Source organism: Trachurus trachurus, assembly GCF_905171665.1.
Source record: "Trachurus trachurus genome assembly, chromosome: 15".
Classification (NCBI taxonomy): Eukaryota; Metazoa; Chordata; class Actinopteri; order Carangiformes; family Carangidae; genus Trachurus; species Trachurus trachurus.
In genome coordinates, this window is record NC_139906.1 from 21,197,897 (window position 1) to 21,225,869 (window position 27,973).

At 43.0% G+C, this 27,973-nt stretch overlaps 1 protein-coding gene across 1 annotated transcript; it reads right to left on the bottom strand.

Moving 5' to 3' along the window:
* Positions 1-177: 177 nt before the first annotated feature.
* Positions 178-27,737, bottom strand: marchf5 (membrane-associated ring finger (C3HC4) 5). Its single transcript, XM_083988421.1, has 6 exons — positions 27,342-27,737; positions 15,013-15,215; positions 5,938-6,068; positions 4,057-4,240; positions 3,026-3,192; positions 178-2,081 (listed from the first exon to the last, which is right to left on the bottom strand). Exons 1-6 carry the CDS (start codon positions 27,383-27,385, stop codon positions 1,965-1,967), a joined length of 846 nt encoding a protein of 281 aa, XP_083844547.1. The 5' UTR covers positions 27,386-27,737; the 3' UTR covers positions 178-1,964.
* Positions 27,738-27,973: the final 236 nt, after the last annotated feature.

Consider the following 27,973-nt stretch of genomic DNA (forward strand, 5'->3'; position numbering starts at 1 on the left):
AGGTGATTTCATGGGCTGAAAATAAGAGTGCTGATGTTTGAGTTTCTTTTTTCATTGTCTCCTGTGTGTTTCTAATTAATAAACTGAATGGAACCAGGTGTTTGTATTTTCCCTTCTGTACAATCTCAACACACATTTTTTTTGGAAAAATACCTTTATTCACAGAAGTGGTACCAGTTAAACTCCAAGTCAGAAGCAACTTCTGTACAACACAGTTCACACTTCAAACGTCTCTTGTGGCAGAGCGGAGACTTGGCGGTGAATGTGCTGGGGAAGCTGTGGTTTGCAGATGGGAGGAGGACATCTGTAAAGCAGGCACAGTTTGACATGTGCAGGTTCAATATTCCAAGTGCTCGGCGACGCGTCCGTCACATACTACAGGTTCTCATGTTTCCTGAGGGGCAGAAAACAGCAAAACAAACTGCAATATTTGCCACATGACACTGATAGTCACAATATGCTCTCAATGATTTACAACCCATTTAATATCATGTTGTGCAACATTAAAGAGTCAGTTCACTGAGATATGAAGAAGACAGGTTTTCTCTTGGCTCTAATGCAGAATAACTTCCATATAAATATTTGAAATAAATTAATTAATCCAAATGAGTTTGGTGAAACTGTGTTTTCATTTTTGTTTTCAGTGACATTCACCTCTAGTTTCGAGGTGGAAGCAGAAATGAAACCTCATTTGGATGAAGTGAGAAAACATGACATGTCATTTCAGTGAACTGACCCTTTAATTTCCATAGAGTCTTGCCAAAATGTCAGCTGCTCCAATGACTCATTTCAAATTTCCACTAGCGACAACAGTCAGAGCTGAGCTGCACGTCACACTCAGGCAACACGACAGTCCCATCACATGTTTGGGAGAAGAGAGAAAAAAAAAGGAATTGTGTTTTTAAATACAGAAGAGTTCGAGTCCCATCAGCATCGTTTCCCTCAGTAAAAAGTGCTACATCCAACATCGTGTGCCAGTCACTGAAGCTTTGAAAAAAAAAAAGGTTTCCCAGTGCGACAGCGAGCTCCGAGAGGACTACGACATCCACACGGCCGGTGGAGACGGTGTCATGGCAACAGGCTGCAGGAGCTCAGACTAACCTTCAGTGCTGCGATGAGGCGATGAGCTTTTAAACACACCACAAAGAGCTTGTTTAAAAATGGAGATAAAGCTACAGACATGAACACTGCCAAGGCATGTGAGAGAGAAAATAAAACACACACACACACCTCTACTTTAACTTCTGATCTGTGGTCAGTTTGTTGGTTTTTCATAGCGTAGCTTTAAGATTAAACCTCAACAGTCACGACACGTTTCCCTCTGGTTTATGTACTGCATCATGACTCACAACTGTTAAACACATTTTATTGATTTATCATTAATACATTCCATACACTAAACATTGATCCTCATTCAATATAAAGCCCCCACAGAGGGGGCCTCTCAAATCTGCAAAATAAACATTATAAAACAATCATTTATTAATATTATAAAACTTTATAATTACACATGCCCTGCACTTTTTTTTTCTTCTTTAAAATACAGTTAAGTTTACAGCAAGTATTAGTAATGTGACGGTGACACATCCACCCCGCGCAAGTTCTGAGGTGTGTGTTAATGTGAGTGTGACTGCAAACATGCTCCGGTCTGTGTCCACCAGTCTGTCCATGAGTCTGTCCCGTCTTCACCCAACCAAAGCGCCAGAGGATTAAAAACAATGCGTGGTGGTGGTGAGGGTGGCGGCGGTGTGTGTGGGGGGGTCGTTGCATTGAATGTCAGCTCCAGAAGGGGGAGGGGGGTGAGAGGGGTGAGGAGTAGGTAGATACTGATCCTAAGTCTGTTTCACCAGCACTTCCTGTTCGGGAGAGGTGGTGGGGTTAAATGGCATGTTCATCTCCTCCTCCCCACCCTCACCCCGTCAGCGGAGGGAAGGGGGTGTGTGTGTGTGTGGGTCTGTGCCTCCTCAGGCTTCCTCCTGCTCGGGGAAGTTGAGGATCTTGCGGTGGGCTTGCCTCAGGTACTGCTGCTGTTTGAAGTACACCTTAAACGCTCCCTTGATGGCCACGAATGCGATGCCGCCCTGTGGGAGAGAGAGAGAGAGAAAGAGCGTTAAAAGACACTTGAAAGATTTTTCCTCGGCTCACTGCTTCAGAGAGATCCTCCCTCATTTCCACGCTGACATCCCATAAACAGACAGGAGATCCTTCCTTATACCTCCTGTCCAACTGTGACCTGGAAATATTAAAGATCAACTCTAGACGGCTGTTTGACTTCAGCGGTGAAATAAGTTACAAGCAGCAGCTGCTGGACGTCTCCTGTCCTATTGGCTGAACATTGTGACGTCACAGTGAGGCTGACCTCTGGATACAAAATGTGACCTCAAGCATTTTAACCTCGACAGACACTGGAGGTCATCTGTCATAATCAGTGTGAATTAGTGAGTTTTTTTGAGGTCACTGTGACCTTTGACCACTGACCACTAAACTTTAATCAGTTCACGCTTCAGTCCCTGTGAATCTTTGTGCTGAATGTGAGCTTCTGTCCAGGTCTGACTGACACAGGTCTTTGACTGACTCACAGGCAGAGACCTGGGGTCAGTCAGACCTGGACAGAAGCTCACATGTTTTAAAAAACCTTCTAAACACAGTCTGGTGTTGTGTGAACAGGATTATTAAAGAACCGTCAAACTCTGATGACATCCACAACCTTTGAATGATGAATGACGCTTCACACTTTTCTTTCTAAAACAGTCGTCAAGCTGAGACAGCGTCCACTCAGCCAGCAGCTGCCCGTCCGTCACTCAGAGCTCAGTGTGTGAGGACACGGTGTTCGGCCTGGGTCACCTGACACACTCCGGTTACACCTGTCCTGAGCAGCAGTGAGTGAGGGGGCGGGGCCACGGCTACCACAGAGGAGTCATTTCATTCACTGACACTAGCTTGGTTCAAACAGAGGAGACGGTTCCACTCAAAGTCTCTGAGGTTTGTTTCTTTTGTAGCTGCTGGTTCATGTCTGTGAACCCACCAGGATGGTCCTCTGCAGGTTGGAGTTGACACTGCTGAACATCAGCTTCCCCACGATGGTGGCGATGGTGGGAAAGACCAGGGCGCCACAGAGGATCCGCGTGGCTGACACGTGGTCGGCCAGGGGGCTGGCCTCAGCCGGGATCCGGGGAACTGGGCAGCCGATCCCTGTAGAGACACAGGACACACACATGGGTTTAGCCCTGAGTGTTCTCACACCAGCTCATCGGTCACACACAGTGATGGGAATAATGGCCTTACTTTTTTTAGTAACGAGTAGTCAAATAGTATATAGTTTCCTCCGTTATAACGCTGTTAACGTTACTGACAATAAAATGCGCCATTACTTGTCTCAAGACGTCCCGTCACAAAATAATACACCCATTGAAGTGTACGTTACATACACATTATTTTCAGTCCAACAACTAGTTGGAAAAAAGCCGTTTATCTGGAACTAACCAACTCACTCAGTATTCCTCCGCACAGATACGTCGTGGAGCCTGCCTGTGTGTGCGGAGTTGGTTAGTTCCAGATAAACAGGAGCTTAGGGCTGCTATGCTTAAAGGGTTGGTTCCAAGTAATTTGAATTACTACATTATAAATGTAACTAATATGTCAGTTACTTTTTGAGGAAAGTAACTAGTAACTATAACTTATTACCATGCCCAACACTTGTCACAGAACTTCTGCACGACCGTTACTCTTGTATGTTGAAGTCAGCAGAGCCTCCAGTACCAGGGTGAACTGATGGACGATGATATTAATTATTCTTTTTTTGACTTGTTAATGTCAAGATATTTGACTTATGATTTGTTTTCTAGTATTAAATCAATACTAAATTTAATTTTCCCTCCACATATTAATTTGTTCATATGTAAATAAAATGGCTTATAACCATCGCAACACACAACACTCCGATCAGCTAAAGAGGCACTTATGTTGTGTAGGAGTTGCAGAGTCAGAGAGACACATTATTTGTGATACCAGTATTGTTGTACAGTTTCATTACACAGTGTGAGTGTGTGTGCTGACCTGGCAGGATGCTGTTGAGGATCTGCAGCTTGTTGGAGTACTTCCTCCACAGACGCAGGACGTAGTCCTCCCAGCGGATCATCTTGCCGAGGATGAGCATGACGGGGATGGTGGGCAGGCCGATGAGCAGGAAGAGGGGGTCGGCCCGCTCCATGACGTCCAGGCCCTCCTTATGGCCCACCACCTGCCAGCACAGAGCACAGTGGGGATGGAAAACTTTATTTATACAGCACAGGTTCAACTGCGTACAAGAGAGAAACATTAAAAAAAAAAAAAAAACACAACACACACAGGAGACAGACACCAGACAGCAGCCGGTCATCACCCAGAGCGACCTTTGAAATGACACACCTGCTTCAAGCAGAAGTGTGTGTTCAGATGTTTCCAGAAGCAGACTCAGCTGATCTAATGAGGGTCTGGTTGTGTTTGGCACACGGGGCGGCCAACAGGTTTGGGCTGGATGACCTGTGTGGCCACTCAGCGGTGTTAAGGGTTTAGTAACTAGGAAGTGTAGGCAGGGGGGAGCAGCTAATCCAAGTAGTGCCGTTGCAAGTGATTAAAAGAATCTTATAGTCAATCCTGAACTGCACTAGAAGCCAAAGCAGGAGTGATGTGAGGTCATTGACCACTTCTCTTTCATAACTGAGCTGCTGCAGATGAGTCAGAGCAGAGAGAGTCCAGACCGAGGGGCCACACAAGTCACAATGGGACTAGATGAAGAAATGAACAGTACAGTCTTTGCCATGTTTCTCATGGCTGAAAAAAGAATCAAACTACTGAGGGTCAAATATCTCACAGATTCCTAGAATATGATATGATGAGGCGACAGACAGCAGTGAGGACGACTGGGCTGATGGTAAAATATCAAGGTGGCAGGAGGACAGGTGCAGATGAGAAATTATGTTAATCAGGTTGTGCATGGTAATGAGAGCAAATTGGATCAGTACATTTGGAGCTGCACTAGAAAAGAGAGAAGAGATGAACTAGGACACAACATTGGATCTGATGCTGCTGATCTTGTAGACAAAAAATGATAAATACAAAAAAAAAAGAATGAAAAAACAAAAAAGGCTCTTTAAACATGAGGGTTGTGTCTTTTTGGGCTCATCCCTGCAGCTCCACAGAGCATCATTTATCTGGGGGCGATGGTTTGGCGGCTGCTATTGACCCGGTTGGATCAGGTGCAACAAACACTATGAAAATCAATGAGCAGCTGGTTCCAGTCAGAGGTACAGCTACAGGACTTACACTGTGCTCTACGTGGCATTTACACAGACTGCAGCTCAGTTATTAGTAAAACCTTCTCATTCTCTGCAGCTCAGCTCCTACTCCAGTCCCCTATACTGAGACCTGCTCACTTCATCTTGGTCAGTTAAGTCACAGTTTAATATTTCTGGACTTCTGGGAATGTTGTCCCATCAAACAAGAAGGACAACATCCTGAGCCAGTAGGAGATGATGAGACAGGATACAAGAAGCAGGAGGAGGCTGCAGTTTCAGGACCACATTACTAGAACCTTGTTTTTTGTAACTCTACGTCATAAAACAAATATACCGTATTTGGGTAGTGTCATTTCTCATTTAATACTAGAAACCATTTTTAAATATCTAAAACAACACTAAGACTACTTCTGACCTTCACTGATTTGCTGGCACTATTCTGAAAAACCAAGGTCCTAGAAATGCTGGACAGAAAGGAGCCATAGAGGATTGTGACTTGACCAGCGCTTCATCTAACGACATGCACATGGAAACAAAAACTCAACACAGAAATACATGCATGAGTTACAAAACTACTTTTGAGGATGATTTTTAAGCCACAGAGACCAGACTTTGATAGTGAAGTGAAGTGAAACCTCTCAGGAGGGTTCATGGGTCTGACCTGCATGACGGTGACGGCTCCGTAGGTGACAGCAGTCCAGTAGATGGAGCCCACCATGATACCGGCAGCTGCAAAGGGTCCGGCCTTAGAGATGAGCCGGTCTGCCAGGTCCAGCACATAGACCACGGGACCTGATGGGGGAAACGGCACAAATTAGATTTTTTGTTGATCTTAAAGTTACATTCATCAGAAATTACTTCGGTATAAAACACAGGCCTGCAACCAATTTGTTTCCATAATTGATTAGTCCGCTGATTGTTTTTCTGATTAATCATTTGTCCAAAACCCAAAGATAATCTACTACTATAATAGATAACAAATAATTTGGGAGAAAACAAGAGTTTTGGCCTATTTGTTTCAAAATTAAACAATCGTGGAATTTCCAATTTACTAATATAGCTGGTTATTTTCTGATGGTTGACAAATTGTTCCAGCTTTGGTTAAGTGGTTATTAAATGTGCATTGATGCCAGAATTGCCTGTTTCCGAGGTGGCAAACTCTTGTCCCTTCAGAAATACTTGTTATCTTGTGTTTTATTCTCTCCAATTTGTCAAATATAATCATGTGGAACAACAGAGCACAACACGGGAATTAGAGTGACAGAGAAACATTTTGTCACTATACAAATACAACTGTGTCAGTGAACGTCTCACCACTCCCATATGCTGCCCATATTCCAATAGTTTGTAGAGGACTGCTTATGAGGGGACAGTAAAGCTGTAAAGTGTAAGGTAGTATGACACTCAGCTAATGAACAGTGAGTGTTTGTACAGCAGGGGTCATGAGACTCCTGCTGCTAAAACCACTGGAACAAGAAACTCATATAAACTCAACACAATATTCATCTATAAGGACTGTTCCTAAGGTGTACTCATCTTTATGGAAACGGTCAAGCTGACAGGTCACATGACACTAGAATAACCAGACACTTTCCTTTGCTGTCTACAGCCTGGACTACCTGTATTACAATAACAGTGAGAGAGCAGGAGACACAAGGAAGCGCACGCTGAGTAAACATCATGTGATCACATAGCTTTCCAGTCCCATAGGAAAAATGACAACAATGCAGTCAAGTCAAAGTACAGTTTCTTCTTTAGCCTGAGACTGAGACATGTGAGGTATGGTGCACACCTTGTGGTGTATTGACAGAGAGGGAGGCGGCTCTCAGGTCAGTTCCACCTAGATTAAAAATAACTGGGCTGCTTCTTGACAAGCATGTAATAAGGATTAATCTGAAGTCCAAGCCTGCCTTCGGAGCATTCACTTCCCTTGTCTGGTGTCAGGAGCAGGGCCCCAAAAAAGGACCCCGCTCCAGCTTTCCAGGCTGACTCCAGGGAAATCATGCAATATTTACAGGAAGGCAACCTGATTTCCTCACTCAGACAGACCCATCCACATCCTATTAATAACCAGCCCAGCAGTGAGTGGGAGGAGAGCGGGGTGGGGATGCTACCGAAGGGACTAAGCACAGAACACTGGGTCTGGATGTGATGCAGTGAAACTGTGTAAACTCTGCAAGGTCCACAGCACACAGCAGTCTGGCTTTTCAGGCCCTGAAAACCTATTTTCTGAAATACCTTCTGGCTGTAATCTGTGATGTCCTACATACACAAAATGCTCTGCCAAAGTTTGAACACTTTTGGGTATTTCACAGTAGAGACGACCAACCACAAAGCACAGAGGTCCATAGTTACGGTCAATTTTCCATTCGCATACGGAGTTCATAGTGATAACAGAGGCAGATACACCACTACAATACTTATCTTTTACACAATTAGTCCTTGATAAACAATTAGAAGCAAAAATCAGATCATTTCTAGGACCGGGTGCCACACGGTTTACAAATACTACTACTGGATGAGCAGTTTGTTACCAGGGATTTAACGGCTTCATGTAAGTATTTAATTAAATGCTCCTCAGAAGTGACACAATAAGTGTCTTCAGCCATAAGCTTGTTAGCCTTATTTACGAACATTTTGAAATTTACAGGAATGATTTGAGGCCTAAAAATCACAGTTTTAGAGGAAAAGAATATCATCTTTTTCTTCTAAATATGCTATCATTTTGTTTTTTTTGTGTGGCGTACAGAGCGACGCATGTATGGTGCAGAAAAAGCAGTATTCATAGAGTTTAGAGTGAGTGGGAAAAGTCTAGTTACACTAACCTAACTGGTCTTCTGGTCACAGCGAATGTTAGCTTCGTCAGTTGTTTCAGATACACAACACTCATAGTGGACAGTTAGTGGGTGTAAATATTTAGTAGCAGCTAATCTGTCTATAAAGAGTACCGGTAGCTTGTCTGGTGAAACCTGTTTTTAATTTAGTCGAGCATAAACCTCAGGACCTTAGAACTCGGCCAAGTGTGAAATGTGGAGCTATTTGCATCAACTGTTCAGAAGTTCAAAGATTGTCTTCAAAAAATAAATATAATTGAACAGTAAGTGTTAAGTTTGAGCCGTTGAAGCATTGCACTTTATACATCTGATGAATTATCCCAAGAAACAGTATTGCTTATTTCTAAAAAGAAAAGTGGTGCAAGGGTCAGCCAACGTGCCGTCTCGTCTCTTGGGCAGAGTGACATTTATAATCACATTTTATAAATAGTGATTTTGACACATCTTGCGGAGTTGGGTAATAAAGCTGTGAAAATGGCATTAAAACAGTGCTGAGTCACTGGTCATTGTGAAAACAGTGCTTGGTTCAAGAACACTTCCCCCTCTGGCCGTGTCAGCAGTGGATTGATAAATATATTATGATGTTCATTGACGCTACAAGGCAAGTAAAAAACACATCGCCCTTGTAGTGCAGAGAGCTTCTGTCACCGAAAGTAAAGGACGGCTGTGCTGCAGCTGGACCCAGGTGCCAAGCCATCTCCAGTCACGGTGGACAGTTATTCCAAGCACCTCCACGGATACATTTTCATAAGCCTGCGGAGGAAACCAGCGCGGTGAGACCGAACTGTAACATCTGACTACAACGTTTACATTAGCCTACATATCGAGGGTAAAAAGAGCAGCAGCTTTCTAAAATAATTCTGAGGATCCATGGTTATTTGGGGGGTTTGGGGTTTGAACATAAGACAGACTTTATTAAGCTGTTTGTTCAGCCGGGCCACCAGGAGGCTGTTACCCATAAGTGCTCGCCACAAGTTGTATACAATCCAGCCAGTGTTAGCTGTACACCTGAGTACATTCACTGCTCATGCTAAAGGTCTGCAGCCTTGACTTGTTGAGGAAAGAACCCAAAGCAAGCAGGATCTATTCGGCACTTTTAAAGCTACTTAACTCACAACGGAAATATCCCACTTTTATTTCTAAAGTAGTTATAAACACAGTGGCTCTCTCTCGTCTCCTGCCAGCCATTTGATGCCTTCCAGCGCTTCCCTTTACTGCACCTGAGTTTCCCGACCAGATTGATCTTGCGATGCTTGAGCGCATTAATATGGCATATTTTGATGACAGCGTTGGAATCTCTTCCGCTTTCTCCCTGCCTAAGCATTACGCCATCGCGGCTGGAGAGAACTGGGTCGCCCTTAATGGCCACTGGCAGGACGGAGAGCTGAGCAATTCATTTCAGCCACTGGCAGCAGATTCCATAATTAAGATAATTAAAAGGGAGGGAGAGGGGAAAGTGAAGGAGTGAGGGGGAAAAGTGCAAGTGCAGTTCTTCGGTAGTGGGCATGCACGCTGGCACACTGTTCCAGCTGGCTTGTTTACTCTCTCTAGGCAGAGAGTCCATAAAGAAGAAGGAGCAGCAAGGACACACTGTCCTCGGAGTTGTATTGCCAGCCAAATTAGCATGATAGGCTGGCTTTGGCTCCGCAGCAGGTGCTGGTGGGAATATTGCCAGGATGGCATATAGCTATCCTGCTCTTCGTGAGCTGCAGCGTTGCTGGCTGCTCTCTCTCCTGCGCCATAAGACAGTGAAAACAATCAGAGCCTGGGTTAATAGAAAAGGTGATCTGTGGCTCCAAAACAACCCCCTATCTGATCTGGTGGCAGGCAGGGGGTCCCACAGTGGGCAAATTGTGAGTAATGCCTGTCAAGCCTGTTGAAATGAGCTGGCCTCAGCAGCAACCCTGAGAAAATAACTGCTGGTGCAGCTTCTCCACGCTGATCCCTGTCTCTACCTGTCCACAGCTTTGCTGCCATCACCCAGACTGAAAGCTGTCATCACAGTGTTGTCACCAAGCTGTGAAATTGCTATTATGCTGAGAGCTAATTAAAGCTGCTGCAAATACCACAGTGTGTGAAGCCTGGCCAGTGAAATACTATTCAAGAAGGGAAACACATCTCTGTGCATTAAATGAAAGATGGCACAGCAGCTGGCTGTCTGAACGACACACACACAAATCATAAATATAAAATTAAAAAGGTACCGCTGTGTGTACTGTATAACCATAGTACCGAAAGCACGACTGGAATAAAAGATAGAAAGGAAGACTGCAGCAATGATGCAGCAAAACAGACAAGGCTGTACTCCTCTTTGTCTACTTCAATGCTGTGCTAATGCTCAGCACATCCTGAAGTTAGGGATGGGAACTCCTTAGATGGCACATAGAGAATCTAAACTGAGACACTGGGGTATGTATTATCCTGGATTTCTGAAAAACAGTCACTATTCATCAAGTGGAAATCAAAATATAATGAACTATTAGAGGGCTCATTTGCATTCTGTGCAAAAACTGAATGCAGATGTGAGATCTTTTTCTTGATGTTTGGTTCAAATGTTGTCATGGTGGTTGAGCTCTGAGAACCCTGTGGGTTGCTCGAGGATGAATGTTTTAAAATTACAGCAAGAAATGGAAATTCAAATCAGACTCGAGCAAAACAATCACGATGTGGTAAAATCCATCTATGTGGTAGACCAACTAAGAAACTCAAATGCATTTTGACAGCATGCAGCGCCAAAGATGCAAAATGAGCAGATCAGACGGCGGTGTTTGCATGGAGTACCCGGGCAGGAAAGGATCCCGTCTGAGGCACATCCTGTTTATAATCTGGAGATGTCGCCGTCGCCGAGCAGAGTTCTAATGATGTGTGAAATGTGATGTTGAAGTCATAGGCAAACACTGGAGGACAGCTGTGATTTCATGGATTCATCAGCAGAGCGCCAACGTCACTCCTCTCATCTCCTTTCAGCCTTTGATGAGCTGCTCCGTCAGCTCCTCCCATGACCCACTTTCACTACCAGTCCTCTCTTCCCAGACACATCCAGCATCCCTGCACAGCTCCATCACCACCTCTGTCTGACACTTGCTAATGGGATTAAGAAAAAGGCACTTTTCCCTGTAGTGGGAGTGCCTATCGGGTACACTCAACAAGCTCTGTGCATTCAGCAAACCGCTGCTCCACTTCCTGCCTAGTTACATCAGTGACATTCAGCTGGTACGAGGACAATTTACCTAAAATTTATCTAAAGAACATTATGGTGAGAAATCACCTCAAAAGTTTTATGTTTTATGTTTACCTCTTAAATGAAAACAGACATTTAAAGTGACACGCTCTCTCTCATTACTTCATTTCCAGGCAGTGCACTCTTCTGTCCATTAACAAATGAATGGAAACTAGAAGTACCTCTGCCGACCAGTCAAAATGCAGTTAACATCATGTCTGTGGAGACTTAATGTATGCAGTTAAGATATTTAATAAGGTGTATTGTGTAGTGCATTTTCAGAACAGTGAAGTTGACCTTTTGGATATAAACGGGTGTATGAAATATTGTCTAATATGGGTTTGGTTTCCTGATGTGCTTGTCATACATATAGAAGAATGAAAAACACAAAAACATAATGCCTCCAGCTATGGCAGAAAAAAGCATTAAAAAATTAAGCTTGCTCTCAACTCTCTCGAGTACATCTCTCCTCCTGAGCTGCACTACCTTCCAGATTTAGACCTCACTAATCAAATCCTAATTTATGTGGTATAGATATCCCACCGACTCCCCGGCCTTATCAGACACTTCTCGCACTTAAGAATATAAACTGAAGTTTTCCCTTCAACAGGCTTCCAGTTAAATGTGCAGTGCTTCAACCACATCCTCACACTCGCCTACACTTGAAGGAAACCAAAGAGGGTTCCTCATGCCTAAATCAAAGGTAACACACGGCTCTGGTTGCTCTGAGGAAGTTCCCTTTCAAAATAAACCACTGGCCCATCCATCACAATGCTCCATTGCCGTTGGCCAATTTGGCCAAACCACTTGAGGATCTGCACAGATGACAAACAAACACAAACATGGGAGTGGGCATCAGGAGCTGATGAGCTTCAGGTTAAACATTTTAAATTCTGACCTACAAATCCTTTTTATAACCGCCTGTTATAAAAATAAGAGCTGGCCAAGAATAACTAACCACAAACACATAATGATGTGGCACACTGTAAGAAAACACTGATGCAATGTGTCTAAATCATGACTTCAAAAGCTACTGTGTGAAACAGAGACTTGATTCATGATGTGTCCTGAAGCCAGAGCATGTGAGTGAGACTCTAACATTAGATAAGACAAACATGTTTGTGTATCCCGCTTTGAAAGACCTCAGACTGAAATAGAATTAATTTACATCCAGTTTAGCTTGAGTTTGAATATTGTTCCTAAAAAATATTTGATTAGTTTCTGCATAGACATACATTCAATTAAATTACATTGGCAAAGATCTAATTTCAGTGGACTTTGAAATTGGTTTCTTAAGTCTTCCTGTAAGCACCATAATTCTTTATGTAGTTTTGTGTACAGAGAAATAACACAGCACAGACTGCACGAGGAAGGAACGTCATCCAGTGTATCCGAGTTCGACGTAATAGTCAGTACATACTTCTCTTGCCATGTTGCTTGGCAACCAGTCAGGCATAGCTTCAATGCAATTTCACTGAATCACATCACATCGTCTTTGTGCTTCCTTCATTGGTATCGATTAATTCAGAGTTATTCTTTACCTGCAGTGAAAACACTTGGGTGGCAAAATACTGAACAACCCACTCCATTTATATCGCAAACCTACCAAACAAGCCTATGAATTAATCATCACTACTTTCAATAATCTGTACAGCTGGAGACATTTCTACTGAACACTTACATTAACAATGGCTGAAAATAGAAACAGCTGAATAGAACATATACTGTGTATAAATATATACAGACATAATGTCCATGACTGGGTCTCTAGTGTCTATTATTGCAATAAACATTAAATATAGTATGGCGTAGACCTGCTCTATCCTTGTTGCAGAAATCAAAACTGACTTGACTATGTTTTTGAATTGACGTAAATGTCCTAGATCTTAATCACATCATGTAGACATCGGGGCAGAGATCACAGTGTGGTTAGGCCTGATCCTAACACTTTGTGCTGAGTGCAGCTGCAGAGCTGTCAGCCTGGGTGATACTGAAACCTCCTTGTTCAACAAAACACACTTTTAAATTTGTCTTCCTGTTAGACTGCAACTCAGCTGTTTAAAAGATCAAATCATTTTCATGAAGAAATAAGACCTAAACCAAAAACACTGACTTTGAGTGTCTCGGTCAGACGTGCATTGATTTGGCACGACTCTGTGTTACAAGGATTTTAAAAAACCTCATAGGAACTTTTTCAAATCCAGATATTAGGTGGAAGCTTTCTCAGATAATACAAAGCTTTTTTTATTTGTGAGCCAAACAATGTGACATTTTAATGATGTTTTAATGACTTATAATTACCACGTAAAACATTTAAACAATTATGTGAGTTATCAGGGCCTGCTGGGCTGTTCTGCTGGGTCTTATATTTTCTGATAAAACACTAATTGACAGGCCTATCGGGATTGGTGGGCCAATTAATATGAAAAAAAAGGGAAAGAGGCAGACAGACACATTAGCAAATAGGCAGCAAACAGCCAAGTGTTCAGTAATCAGCTCTCACAGGGAGACAAACATACACAGCTTATTTACTGAAGAGGAGGAAGTGTCTAAAGAAGCTGAGCTCAAACCCTCTGCTTATAGCACCAAAGTGACTGACAGTGCAGGCTTGGTCACTATAAATAAACATGAACCTGTTTACCAGCCAGGCCAGGCCTCCTGCAGACATTGTCTTGAGGCCAGCTCCTGTCTCAAATTGCAACATCTCTCTCTTTGAGGTTGAAAGGCAAGTAGCCCAGTGGCTGATAGGTAACCAAGTCACAAGTGTGAACTCTTAACCTTCATTTGTTCAATCTTCATGTTTAGCAGGAAAAATGAACTACGGGATTAAACCAATATTAGTATGTCTACTGTGTAATATATTTCTCAAAAACAGAGGGATGACGAAGCGTGTTGTTGTCTTATAGATGTATGAAGGGCTCTGAGACAGAGAGAAACGGAGTAATGGGCAGAATCTGGCCAAATAAGAATGGCAGCATGTGTTGTATTTAGATGAGTCATAGCTGGTGTTTGGGAACAATTGAAGCCCTCGTCACTCTGACGTGTTGGGATAATTGAGGCAGTCACTTCTCTGAACTGCTGCTGGTCAATCAGCCAGGAGCCGGGCTGTACAACAAGCGAGCGCCCTTCTGTTCCTCATCAGGCTGAAAGGAAATGTTTACCCAGATCACCACGGAACCTGCGCTGGCTCCCGAGTAAATAAACATGCACTCAGGCAAGACAAACTGAATAGCTCTCAGAGATTTTGGGTACAGTTACAGGCAACAGCTATTAAGAGTGCCCTCAAAGAGGCGCTTCAGCGGGCTGTTCACATGGAAATTTGTTCTATAATGCTGCCTCAATGTTGACAGCTTGTGAAAAATGAGAGCTGTAATGACATTTTGAAGGCCCAGTAAATTAAATTCAAACTTATGAGTTAGAAAGGTTATGGCACTTTGTCAGTACATTATTGTAGTATGGATGGCAAGCGGCAGACAGACCGTCTTCTTAGTACCATACCATGGTACAGGACACTCAACATTGCAGGTCTGGGAGTTTTATCATTCAGATTTCTGTAAATACTTTTGAATTATGTTATAATAATTATTGATTATAATTAACTTGAGTCCCTTTTCAGTAATGGACCTGGTGGATCTACTATTCCTCTCCCCATCAGTTTTATCCCTTGTGAGATGCAACCTACCCAGTTTGGGAAAGACGATGAGGTATTCTGCGTTGCATTGTGGGCAAGCCACGCGTGCCGTACTGTTGCCCCGCTGCTTCTCATCCACCCAACGCTGCAGACAGGCCTGGTGAACCCACTTGGTGGAACCGCGGCAGTGACACGGACGCACCCACTCTGCCGTGCGGTCGTCCTCGTCTGTTGCAAAGCACACCCAGCAGCTCCTGAAAACAAACACACACACACAGGTTAGATGAAGTAGTGACTGTTCGTGTGTTTTTAGAAATCAAATCATAACCTTATCCACAGATTAGACAATACAATAGGTAGGTTAGCCCAAGAGTCAGGTAGCATGTGACTTTGGACTCTATTTCAAGTAAAGGGTAAGCTTTATTACGTAAACATAGCTGTAGAGAACCAGTTTCACTATGTTCACAATCGTTCTGTAAAGATGAAATAGGTCCATGGGTATTAGGAAGCATCTGAGGACAAAGAAAAGTCTAAAACCATCTTAAGCCACTGAGGCACGTGTGTGAGTTTGTTTGTGCATGTTGATGAGAGGAGAGAGTGAAAGGGAGGAAGTGAGACTAATATAATCTTTTCATGTCTCCTTTGAGTGAAAAGCATGGAATCAGCAGGTCCGTCACTTCAAACACGAACATAAGGTTTGTGCTTGAATCAAGTTTATTTGGGAAAACGCTGCTGAAGCCATTTTTCACCTGTTCCCAGAATAAAGATGGAGGCAGTGATCAAAGTCTCTAAAATGACTCCAGACTAAATGGCCTAGATGGAACACACACGCACACAAAATCACTCTGGGTCGGTGACTCTGCATGAACTCGGCCAAGATCGATACATAAACCCTATAGGCAAACAAGCTGTAATGCTGACTGCTTGTCAAGCATATCTGACAGCACTGCAGGAAGTGTTCAATGCACAAACACACACCGGGACAAACCAACAGGCCCTTCATCCTGCCATCTGGACTCAAGGGGAGAGATTTCCAAGGGATTAGTTTTTAGATCACATCACAATGTCAGATTCTACTTGTTATTAGAAAAAAAAATCAATACTGTGCTTTAAACAATAAATGCTAAAGGGGGACAACCTGCACCTTATGTGTGCACTGTTTCGAATGGCTAAGTTTTTGCTTTGCCTGTGGTTTGAGCTGCATCCCTCTGACATTGCCTGTAGAATTAATCACACTGCAAACTCAAACCTAAATTCACCAGGGCATCCCTGTGAGCGTGAACACAATATTCTGATAACCGCTGCTTGGATGTGCAAGCAGGGAGAGCAGAGAACAGGATGCGGACAAACTGAGGACAGAGTCTCCCTTTTGGGTGACATCCAGACAAATGCCTCATTCTGGCCTCAAGCCAAACCATATTAAACTCCCCCTCTCCTCTCCCTGCTGCTCACAAGTATCCCGACACATCCTCTGCCTCTCCTCCCTTTGGCGTAAACCGTTCTTAAATTAGAAAGAGATATGAGGCAGGAGGAGTCCACCTCCTCCAACTTGTGCCTCCTCACAAGAACAGAGCCATTAAATGTTTAGCCTGTCTGCTGCACTTTATTCCAATTAATTGGTCTGGTTTTCTCGAACAATACACACCCCTCCCCCTCCCCCATCTGATATCCAAGTTCCTTGACCTTACAACAGTACATCTCCAACTGTGACATTATATTACTTTTCCATAATTTATAAGCAGAGTGTGACTGGCTAGAGAGTTCATCACCCCTGTGTGTGTCTGACTGCATGTGGCCAAGTTCAATAATCTAGTTATGCTCTCATTTTAGCTGCTGTATACTAATCATATTAGTCATAGGTTAGATGTGAATAATTGGTGTGAGAAAACCAGCAACACCAGATCATGACTAGCACAGCTTAGCTCCCAAACTATGAGATCTATTGCTTCTCATCAAATTAGAAACAAATAAAAACAAAATTTTCTCTGATAGTTAATACGACGACGATCCAAATGGTGAAGATTTTCACGTTGAGCTGAGCTCGAGACGAGCCTGTTGCTAGGAGGATCTGCTGTGTCAGAAGCCAACAGCTGCCTTCGACCCAATTGCAGCCTGACTATCCGTGTGTGACATTTACGTTCTCATTTTCATAATTACACTGAACCTTGAACAGCTGGCATTTCACTGGATGAATGAAACAATGATTAGTCTACACACGCCTCCCATAAACCCCTGGCAAAATTTCAATGTGGGGGGAGACTGTTATAGAGCTGTTTGTTTTTCCTCTCAGGCTATGATTATGTACATTTTGGGCCATTATTTAGATGAAGACATTTGTGCTATTTAATCCATGAGAAAAAAGCCTGGCAGGTTATTACTCATAGAGTGGATAGGTTAGAGCAAGCACCCCATCCACCATTAATACACTTTGGAGAGAAGATTTGCTCCATCATGAAATCTACACTTACATTCAGGTTTAAATTGAGCCGCTGCATAATAGTCATGCAATAGGTTGGTTTAAAACTGGGCTTAAGATGGATTGAGAGGTACAACATGGGCCAGTGCTTCTCTGACAGGATTTGGACTACCGGTACTTGCTACCTGACAGTGTCAGACTGGATGACATGTACCTACAGTTTGGTGTTACATTTCCTGTTTTTAACAGGTGACAGATATGCATGGAATGGAGGAAACACGGATCCCCTTTTACTCCCACTAGGAAGTAGGAAACAGTTCTTTGGAGATTCAAATAATTGGAAATATTCAAGAGCAGTGTGATCTACAGATCTAATTTCTAAATGTAGTCCAAGAAGTCCCATAACCCTTAAATGTGATTCCTGAGTATGGAAACGTTCTGGGGGTTTTACTGGAAATCGTTACGCCTGTACAAAATTGTTCACCATAAAGTCACAAAATTATCCACGGCCTGTGATTGTAACCATTCTTCCATTTTCCCCTGATGTCCCGGGGTTGCGAGTATTGGCACATCAGTCACCTGTTCCATTCACATCTTGATTTGCCTTGATATCTTATGGGAGGACAGTTCGTCTGCATGTCTGTGATACACAGACGCAGACCTCAGAAAAGATGGTTTCAATCCAGTTTTACTGCTCCATGCCTTGCTCGTATTTCCGACTGAGTCATGACTCAATGAGACAGAAGCATCTGTCAGTGCCAGAAAACAACCTCAACACTGCCTCTGCTGAACAGGAGCAAAAACCAACTGAAATGATTTTGAGGGCTGTTGGTCGGTCACTTCAATATTAAGTCTTCCAGGTGCCCATCTCTAGCAGCGGCCTCAGTAGCTGACTCAGCAAATCCCCACAGTACACTGTGTGTGGACACTGAAAGCCTCCTGCTCCCACAGCTGAATAATGGATGTCAAATCTGCAGCCTTCTGTCATCATCATGCTGAGGTCTAGGTGTGCTCTGTTGCTAGGGCCATGGGGGAGTAGAGGGGGGTCCTCTGTGAAAGACACTGGATGACCAACTGGGATTATTTGCTCGGGTTGCTGCCCGCTTGATTTTCCAATACTCCTCCGATGCTGAATAAAACATGACGATGCAGGAGAGGAGCGCTCGGGTCGAGGCGCTCAAGTAACACAGCCGGCTGAAGGGCCGAGGTGGGCACATGAGCCGAGTCCGAGCTTGACAGAAACGTTCAGCTTCTATTCACGCTCCTGTCGACTGTCCTCATAAAAATCTGCCTGTAACTGCGCACCCCCCCCCCTCCCCTCCCCTCCCCTCTGTGCTTCTGACAGGTACGTGAGCCTCCACCATATTTAGAGCTGTCACACTGCATCTAAACACATTTTTTGCACCTCAAAGCTGGCAAAGGCTAATGGGAAAATATATACATCCAATGTCCACTGTCCACTGAGGGGCTTAATATCCCAATAAAGTGGGGATGAGCAGCTGAGATGAGCACTGGACAGATGTCTCCAGAGGAGCACGACAGCAGAGAACAAAAGCCAGCACTCCCTTAGATTCACTGGCTCCTGTTGCTGTAACCCGGCCCCGCAGCATGACAGGACCCAATACAGCAGCACCGAAACGCTATCCTCTGTGAGAAACTTTAATCTCTGTCTCTATGTCACCTCAGCCCTGTTTAACAGAACACTGGGTCAGATAAGCCTACGCTGCACATGTACAAAATGGTTTCCTGCATAGAGAAAGCCTGTGCGGTATATGACATGGAAACTGGCACAAGACACGAAACAAAGAAGCGTAACAAAACTGTGGCAAAACAATGTTTACAAGAATCCGCCACCGATTGAGTTGATGACACAAGCTTATCCGGTGCAGCCAATACTTCGCTGGTGATTGTACATTGTGTTCACAAAATATGTTTACATATTTAGACACACACACACACACAAAAAAAACGATGGATACATAACACTGAGAGACACCATTATACCTAGCACAATAACCCTGGTAGTGCTGAACAAGGTTTGGAAGGCTTCCATCAAAACGTCCTTCAAGAACATGAGATCTGATGATGGCGACTTGCCTGAACTTCACTGAAGCAAGGTGACCTGCCGTCCACACTGCTTATTTACATGTTCAACAGGCAAACTTGAGAGGGGCTTTGCTGTTTCCACAATGAGCTTTAATCCACCTAATGCTAACCAACTGCTTTTGAAACTTCAAGGGCAGGCGAGCAGCAGTGTGTATTATCCTTTTTATTTTGCCAGTTATTTTGAAAAACCTCCAAGCTGCCAGGATCAAAAGAATGTGCTGCAGCGAAGGACGGTAGATCCTTCCTGTAAAGCTAGGCCAACATCATGTGTTCCACTTCGGCCGTGAATGGGATTTTGACAATCTGAGAAAGTGCAGGACTGTATCATAAAGTCACACAGGCTCGGGAGGGGAAGGGGAGGGGGTCTGATGAGCTCTGGAGGCATACAGGATGTGAGGGTGATTGACTCGATGTATAGGACGAGTGTGGCCGCACGGCTACTTTCTCATCATCTCACAAGTCAAGCTCACGTTCAATTAAGAAGTGCAAAGCCACGCCACAAAGGTGCCTTTCACTCTGAAGAGGTCATGTGACTGTGGGAATACTGGAGGCCCAGGAGCACAAAGGCAGGGCAAAGGAGTGCCGGTTTCTGGCCTACAAACATAAAGGTTAAGAACTAGGGCGGTCTGCTACTAACTCACTTGTTTGTATCAGTTAAACAACAAACCTGGCTGGAACAAGTAGTATCACTCTACTTAAAGTCTAAGATTAGTAACTGATGTGTCAGCATCTGGTGAAAAGAAGACAGATGAACTGGTGAGCTTCTGTTGCCACACAGACCTCTCAAACGTTATATATCCCTGGTGTTTGTGTCTGTGCAAAATTGTGCAACTGAACACCACAACATGAACGCCACAGTGTCTAAAAACACCTTAATGACAGTCTCAACAAATAATGTCCTGCAGCTACATTGTGACAATTCAGAAATAACAGCACTTAAGATTCATGGAACCGACAAATAAACATGACTCAGTGTGTTTGTGTTGCTCACTGACAGGTAAATGTTTGTCCACTAATACAAGAGCCTCCCACCTCTATTACAACATCCAACCACTTCATAATAAATCTGTGTACTTCTGCTACCTGTAGTACCACAGTACTAGGCACTATGACCTTTGTATCATATTAACGTGTGCACAGTCCAGGCAAAGGCGTTTGTTTACGCTTTGACCGGCCCACGAGTGGCTGGCGTCCAAAGTTAAGAAGGTGGATTACAATCCTTTAATCCAAAACTTCCTGTTTAGGCAAATCTCTCACTTTATATGGGCCTCACTTCCACTTAGATATAACTATAAATCTATTGTGTTGTATGTTGATTAATGTTCACACTTTTAAAGCTATGAAGGGTCAAGTAGCACTTAGAAGAGGTTTGAGATACAACCCTGAGTTTAGGGCCAACAATGCAACAGGCTGGCCTTCAGACTTGTGGTTTAAATAACTCAAGTCTGCTAGCTAAAACAGCTAGCTTAGGACATGTCATTTGGGGTGAGCTGATGCCAAGCCCAGTACCATGCAAAACAGCTTCTTTTTTTTTTTAACAAGCTGCTGACAGCTATTGATTTCTGAATAGAATATGTCCATTACATTGTTTATGAGAAAATGTTGTCAAGTTTATGCAGCTGTTTTTGGGAGCTAACAGACACAGACAAGAAAAGATACAAGGTAGGATTTCCCAAAAACTTGATGATATTCTGACCATGACACTTGGTGCTTCGATATTTATCGATTTAATATTAAATCGATGAATGAAAAAAAAATTAAATTACTTATTTTTGCCCTGATAGGCAAAAAGAAACAGACATTTAATGTGTCTTTCCAATTAAGAATAAAAAGAATGTTTTGTTTAACATATTGGCAAAGCAGAATTTGAGGAAACTATGATAAGAAAGGTCCATCAACACAGGCTGATAAACACATGTACTGTACAGAGGAACTATGATAAAATAATATTTTGAGTTTGCATTTAACAGGAAAATTCATATCACTGTCCCCACACCTCTAAGTACTAAATTTGTGCCAAATCATAACCACTGGGCTTGACCCTGACGTCAGTCATTAACCCTTACACATACAGCACATATTTATAAGCCCATTCACACAACAGCGATCTGAACAACAAAAGCAGACAAGAGAAGAATAAAACAGGCAGGTTGTGTGTGAGCCAATAAAAAGGTCAGGCTGTGGATTGAAATGTGTCTCCTACATCTATTTGTGAAACACTGCATTGCAGGGGCAGCTGGCTGCTTGTAGCAGGCCAGATAAGAGCCTGTGGAGCCTTATGTTTGTCAGTGATAGAGGCTGGGTACACAACCATGGGCAAGGGGACATGACATACATCTTCCTGCTATCAGCTCCTCAAACACAGTCAGGGTTATTGCCTCTACCACACACCCATAGCACGCAGCTAAGGCACATTTCACAAAGCTCACATGCCCTTCCTTTCTTTCTGCTACATTTCCATGTGCTTGGGAAATGGTTTCAAAGTCCAAAGTTCAATATTGACAGAAAGTGCTGCGTCAAATTCCTACGAATGCCTCTTAGTACACACTGCACAAGCTATCTAATGCTGGTAACTATCTTGAGGGGAAACGACACACCGATGTGCTTGGACCTGATGTTGCAGTATCCACTCACCAGCACTCTCACATGGAAAGTTCTGGTCACATAAGTAGCATGACGACATGTGGCAAAGAGCCAGCATGACTTTGTCCCACTTAACACTTATTATATATTTTATTATTACTACACGAAAGTAGGTAGCCTGGTCACATACGAAACATGTTTCATGTATCTATTTCTGAGTTAAAAACAAGACAGTTTTGCTCACTTGGAAATGCTATCTTATTCTGCAGTACTTGTTGTGTGTGGACACAGTTGTACTTTTTCACTTCTGTGTATCCCCTTGATCAAGCAGATTCACTTAGCTTGTTCCACAACTTCATTATGAAAATAAAAACCATATGCAGAGTAAAATACTGGATTGACGGCTTCAATTTAATTGATTGCCACTTCCTAATTCATAAATTTAGTGAGATCTAATACAGTATGTAGCTAATTGACCATATTCAGAGTGTCGCCATCTTTCCTTATGTCATTACGCGGGGTGGGTAAACAAACCGTATAACTGCTGTGTCCCTGGCAGCAAGACGTACAAACGTTGCAAGTCTGACAAACTGTTTTCCAATATCTCAATATTAATAATATCTTCAATATTTCGTAAAGTAAAACAACATTTGGGTTCAACTGATTTGAATTAAGTTAGCCAGCATTAGCTGGAACTGCTAATGTTAACGGTAACATTATGTGACGGCATTGAATCTTCCCACCCCGAGTGATGACGTAGAGCAAAGATGGCGACGTTGTGAACATGGCAAATTTTTCAAAACCATAAAAATCTCTGGTGGCTATACAGAAATAACTGAACAGTTCAAATCATCATTTTGGGTTTTTAAAAACTTGCTAAAAGTCCTGTTATACAAAACAGAGCTAAAACAACTCTGCATCAGAAAACTATCTTTTTGTTTTTGTAAATCAAAACTAAAATCATGTTTGGTTTAGACTGCAGATGATAACGGGTTCCAATTTAGTGTTTTGAATTTTGGTGGCGCAGTAACCCTTTTGTTTACATTTGATCAGCAAATGAGACTTTCACTATACTCATAAACCCCAACACCACACACACGGGCAATCATCCTCAGCTGGACTCTGGTAGGTGAAAACTTTCTGTTCCATAGCCTACAAGTGGTCGAGACCGTTTAATCCTTGTTATAAAATGGCAGCTCAGTTGGAAGTGTTTTTTCCTAGTTAAACAACTGCATGACTGGTAAAAAGTGATCTGATAAAGCAATTACAAATCCTAAATGTTCAGTGATCACTGAGTCACCTTTGAACAAAGATGTGCTCAGCAACTTCCAGCCACTCTAATTTAATGCAATCTAGAAAGTAAGTTGTTCCGTCTCTACATCCGATAGCTGTTTTTTTTCCAATTTCACCATCATATAAAACTGATCAAACTATGTGATTACACAGAAGGCCGTAAGGAAAAAAACGTAAACATACATTATCCAAATCTACCTTTAGTCACACTGGCCCTCATTTATGAAACTTGCGTACACCAAAAAAATGGGTGTACACCAAATTCACCGCAAGGATCGGCATTTATTAATCTGAGCGTGAGCGTACGGTACGCACAAATCTCACGCCAGCTCTGACCAGGTGTACGCACTTTTGGAACCAGCGTAGAACATGCAGGAAGGAGTGCTGCTGTGTCAGAACGATTATTAAACCATAGTCTAATAATGCAGCGATGTGGACCACATGTTGTTGTTGTTTATATTGATAAAAAGATTTTAAAAAAGTAGCCCAAAAAAAATGATACCACCGGTCCGTGTTGAAAATTTAACTCGACTTTTATTTTGAGCAACTGAGATGAATTAAAAACCACGATGTGACAGATGCTCATTAATCAGCTGTGTAAACAGAAACAGTCAATGACAGACAGACCTGTTATTGTAGATCACACACACAAACTTCCAACATCTGCAGCACCAGAGCATGACCGGACGGCTCCTCAGTCTCTCTCTCTGCTGGACACCGGAGCGGGGGGGGGCTCCGCTACCTGTCCAGGTGCAGCTGATCTCCGCGGCGGAGTGTTTTTTTTTTTTTCCCGTCACCGGGACCTGTCAGCGGGAGATCGAGCCGGTGTTTCACATCCCTCCATCAGCCGAACCATGCTGCCAGCGGTGCTGATGGTCATAAAGTCGCGTTCGCAGCAGTAATATATGATTCCTCCTCAATCACTTGTGTTTAGTAAACTGCAGGAGCGTTTCATGAGGTCGCTGGGTTTCCTGACGTGGTCGGTGACACGTGCGTCTGCAGCCTCCATCCACCGGGATGATGCTTATCAATCACAAAATCTATCAATCTATCAATGTCCAGATATTTAATGTTGCCGCCCTCTCCCTGTTCAACGCGGTAATGTCGGTAAAGTCTCTTCTTGGCCGTCTTCCGTGTCTCCATGTCGTAAAAGGGGCAGGGCGACGCCTCTAAAGCAGGAATATATCGGGGCGTGACATTTAAATTACGCTCGTTTTCAGCCGCCGGATTTATCACCTCCACGCCGGTTCTACGCCGAAATCAGCAGCGTACACACTTTTAGTGAATCACACGTGACACTTGGCGTACACTGATATTTACACCAGAATCTACGCCAGATCCTGCGCAAGTTTGATAAATGAGGGCCAGTATGCTGAGCCACGCTCTAATGAGAAATGACCACAAACACAGTATTTGACTGCAAAACATACAGTATGTAGCTGCAATGATCCAAATACACGTGACATGATCTCAGTTCCATGCTTTATGACCCTAGCTCAGCTAACTTTTGTCCCTCCGTGTGCAACACCATCACTTTATAAAGCAGCATGAGAAAGATTTGCATCCAAATATGTAAACACCAAACACTTCTGCCAAAGCAACAAATGAAGCCAAACAATCATCATCATAACAATAATGTGCTGAATGCGAGTTAAATTTGTTGTCTAAAAGTTGGCTGCTGGCTATCACAAATAAAAAGACACTGCCTTTCAGACATGAATCTGAGGTTGCACTGTCTGTGTTGTGTCTGCTATAACTGCCAAAGTGACAAGCTACAGCTACGAGCAAGGTTCAGACACTGCTCCGAGGGAACTGCCCCAACATCCCAAAAGAAATATACTCAGGGTGTGCAATTCTGGCTGAACATAATTCTGCACCCTTCTATTAGATCATGAAAATGTTGACTGCAGTTCTGCATTGTGCTAAGCAAAGCCTCAGTCTACCGAGAGCGATGTCCAACATTTCAGTGTCAGGGGACACGTCTGAGCTTCTTATGTCAGAAGAAAATATTATCGCTGCAATATTTTCCAGTGGTTTTCAAAGGGAATTAGCTTCTATGTGTGTATTGGACAGCCATCACATCTGTTTTCTATGTTCACTGCTCTTGTGGATTCTTGCGTCTTGGTGCTTGTTGCTTTTTAAGCACGCACAGTAAACAATTAGCATCCCGTTGTTGTTGTTCCTCATTTAGCCTACCACCCAAAAAAAAAAAAAAAAAAATCCTCACTCCAAGCAGGTGATGGCTAATGATACCAGCTAATACTTTCAATTCTTCCAAAAAGGTGTCAGCAATCTTTGTTCAGGTGTACAGCAACAAAAAGTATGTGAACCCTGTTTTTTTGTTTTTTTGCACTGATCGGTCATAAGATTATCTTCATCTAAATGACAAACTGATAGATAAGATCACTGTGCTGGTGTTTAAAGTAAGTGACCCTCTGGTTTGCTGGTTGCAAATAAGCACCTACAGCTGCTAATCAGATCTATATAATGGTCAAGATCATTCTACATCTACAGAAAAATGCTTCAGCTCAAACATATTCTCATGGCTTCCAGTGTGAGAATCTCTACGGCTCTGACAAGGCCTCTCCAGCAGCTGGATTTCCTTTATTTCAAGTCAATCTGCAGTTGAAATGTATTCTTAGCATCACTGTTGCCACCATTGCTCAACATACTGAGCTTCAGCAGGTGGACAGCCCTTATGACATCATCCTCTAAATTACCTTGATATACTGAGGATTTTAGTTTCACTTCCATGAAGTTGAAACACAGCTCCAAGTCATGACACTCCCTCCACCATAAAACACTACTCTACTACCTCCTTAACAGTTCAACATCAGTACGATCGCAATAGATTTGTGGAGTGTCAAGTTTCTTTTTGATAAATTTAATTTAGCTTCCTCTCTGGTGTCTGTGACATAAAATCATGCTCCATGCAAGCATGATGATCACAGATGTTAAACAGCTCAAATTATCCTCATAAGACTACAGCTGTTACACTGCTGTTCTTTATTATATTATTGATCAATCTGCTTTGTGCTTTAGCTTGACACCCACTTCTAGCAACATTAGTCACAGCACTAAATCGTCACCATTTATAGACTCCAACTGTGTGGACTGATGAATATCTCAACTCTTCAACATGACTTCAACTGCGCTTAGTGCAAAATCAACTATTTGTGATCATAACCATGAACTTGTTCATAATCATGCCTGTAACGTGGATGATATCATTCATGATATCATTTTTGGACAAATCTACACATACATGGAGGCAATTCCATTCTTGCCACTGTTAATCTTGCCACTATTAATCTTCATAATAAACACTTCATGCTCACAATTCAAACATTCTTCATCATAACTGCAGCGTTACTTGTTGTTGGCTACTCTATGAATGGGTGAGGTTATACAACACATACCCACGTGAATGAAAGTGAACTTGCCATAGAAATGATATCTTGTTTCTTTTCAGCAGATGATATGATGTTCTCTCTTAATGTCATATTGATTGTTAACCATGTACGTGACAATTTCAGAAATTTCACCAAGCACAGCCTGCTCGTCATCTGAGGGTCAAGAGGTAACAGGCCAGGAGAGTGGGAGAGGTGAAGCTGACATTATGACCTTTGGTTAATTCACGAATAAATGTAAGTAAAATACACATACAATGTTATGGTGAATACATTCAAACTGATAGAGAGGCATTACAATCACTGCACGTAGTGTTAATGTAAGGACAGTAGTGGAGGACGTCCTATATCAACACTACTAGGCTATATGGTGACAAGCTAACGTCAATCTTTGACAACTGTGTTTAAAGCCATAAGTGGGAATAAAATGACAATCACGTCAAATGGTCAATGCGTTTCAGACTGTCTTTGATAAAGCATAACTTCACTTTCCCAATTTCTCTCTCCCGTAATGTTTTTTACGTAAAGCTACGTAGCTGCCGTTAGCATGTTAGCCTTAAACTTGGACTCACCTGTCCAAATTCTGTTGCATTACCACTGCACCCTGTTCCGCCATTATCGCGAAGTAGTCAAAAAACAAAACAAAACACTAAAATGCTTTCTTCTCGGTGTTGGAGATTAACTGCGTTACGAATAAAACATTAAAAATGGCACGCCTGTTAATTTGCTGCAGCTAGGCTTGGACTAAAATCACTTGCTAGGCCTTTGTGTTGACACGGCGCGTCAGCTGCAAATGAGCCAATTTCTTAGCATAAAACTACTCCTGCTCGGTCATGGCAGTCTAAAGACCATCTATCTGCGCCTGGACTTCACAACCTCAGGTAAAAATCCTCTTTACAGCGGCTACGGCCTCGTTTGTCACTAATTTCATCGCATTGGCGTGACCGTTTGACTCCATTGACTGGCCGTCTCTGAGGTAACGTAAAATAGCACGGCTGTGCGCGTGTACGTCATCAAAACAAGGACAGCGCCGCAAAGGGCATCATGGGAAATGTAGTCTAATGACGATTCCCTCCCTCTTATGGCTAAAAACATCAACTTAATGTTCTGAATCCACTGCGAACAGATGTGCCAAAGGGAGGCCACGGCACTTTGGAGACACAGCCATCATGAAGATGCACATATGGCTACAGAACACCTCTAA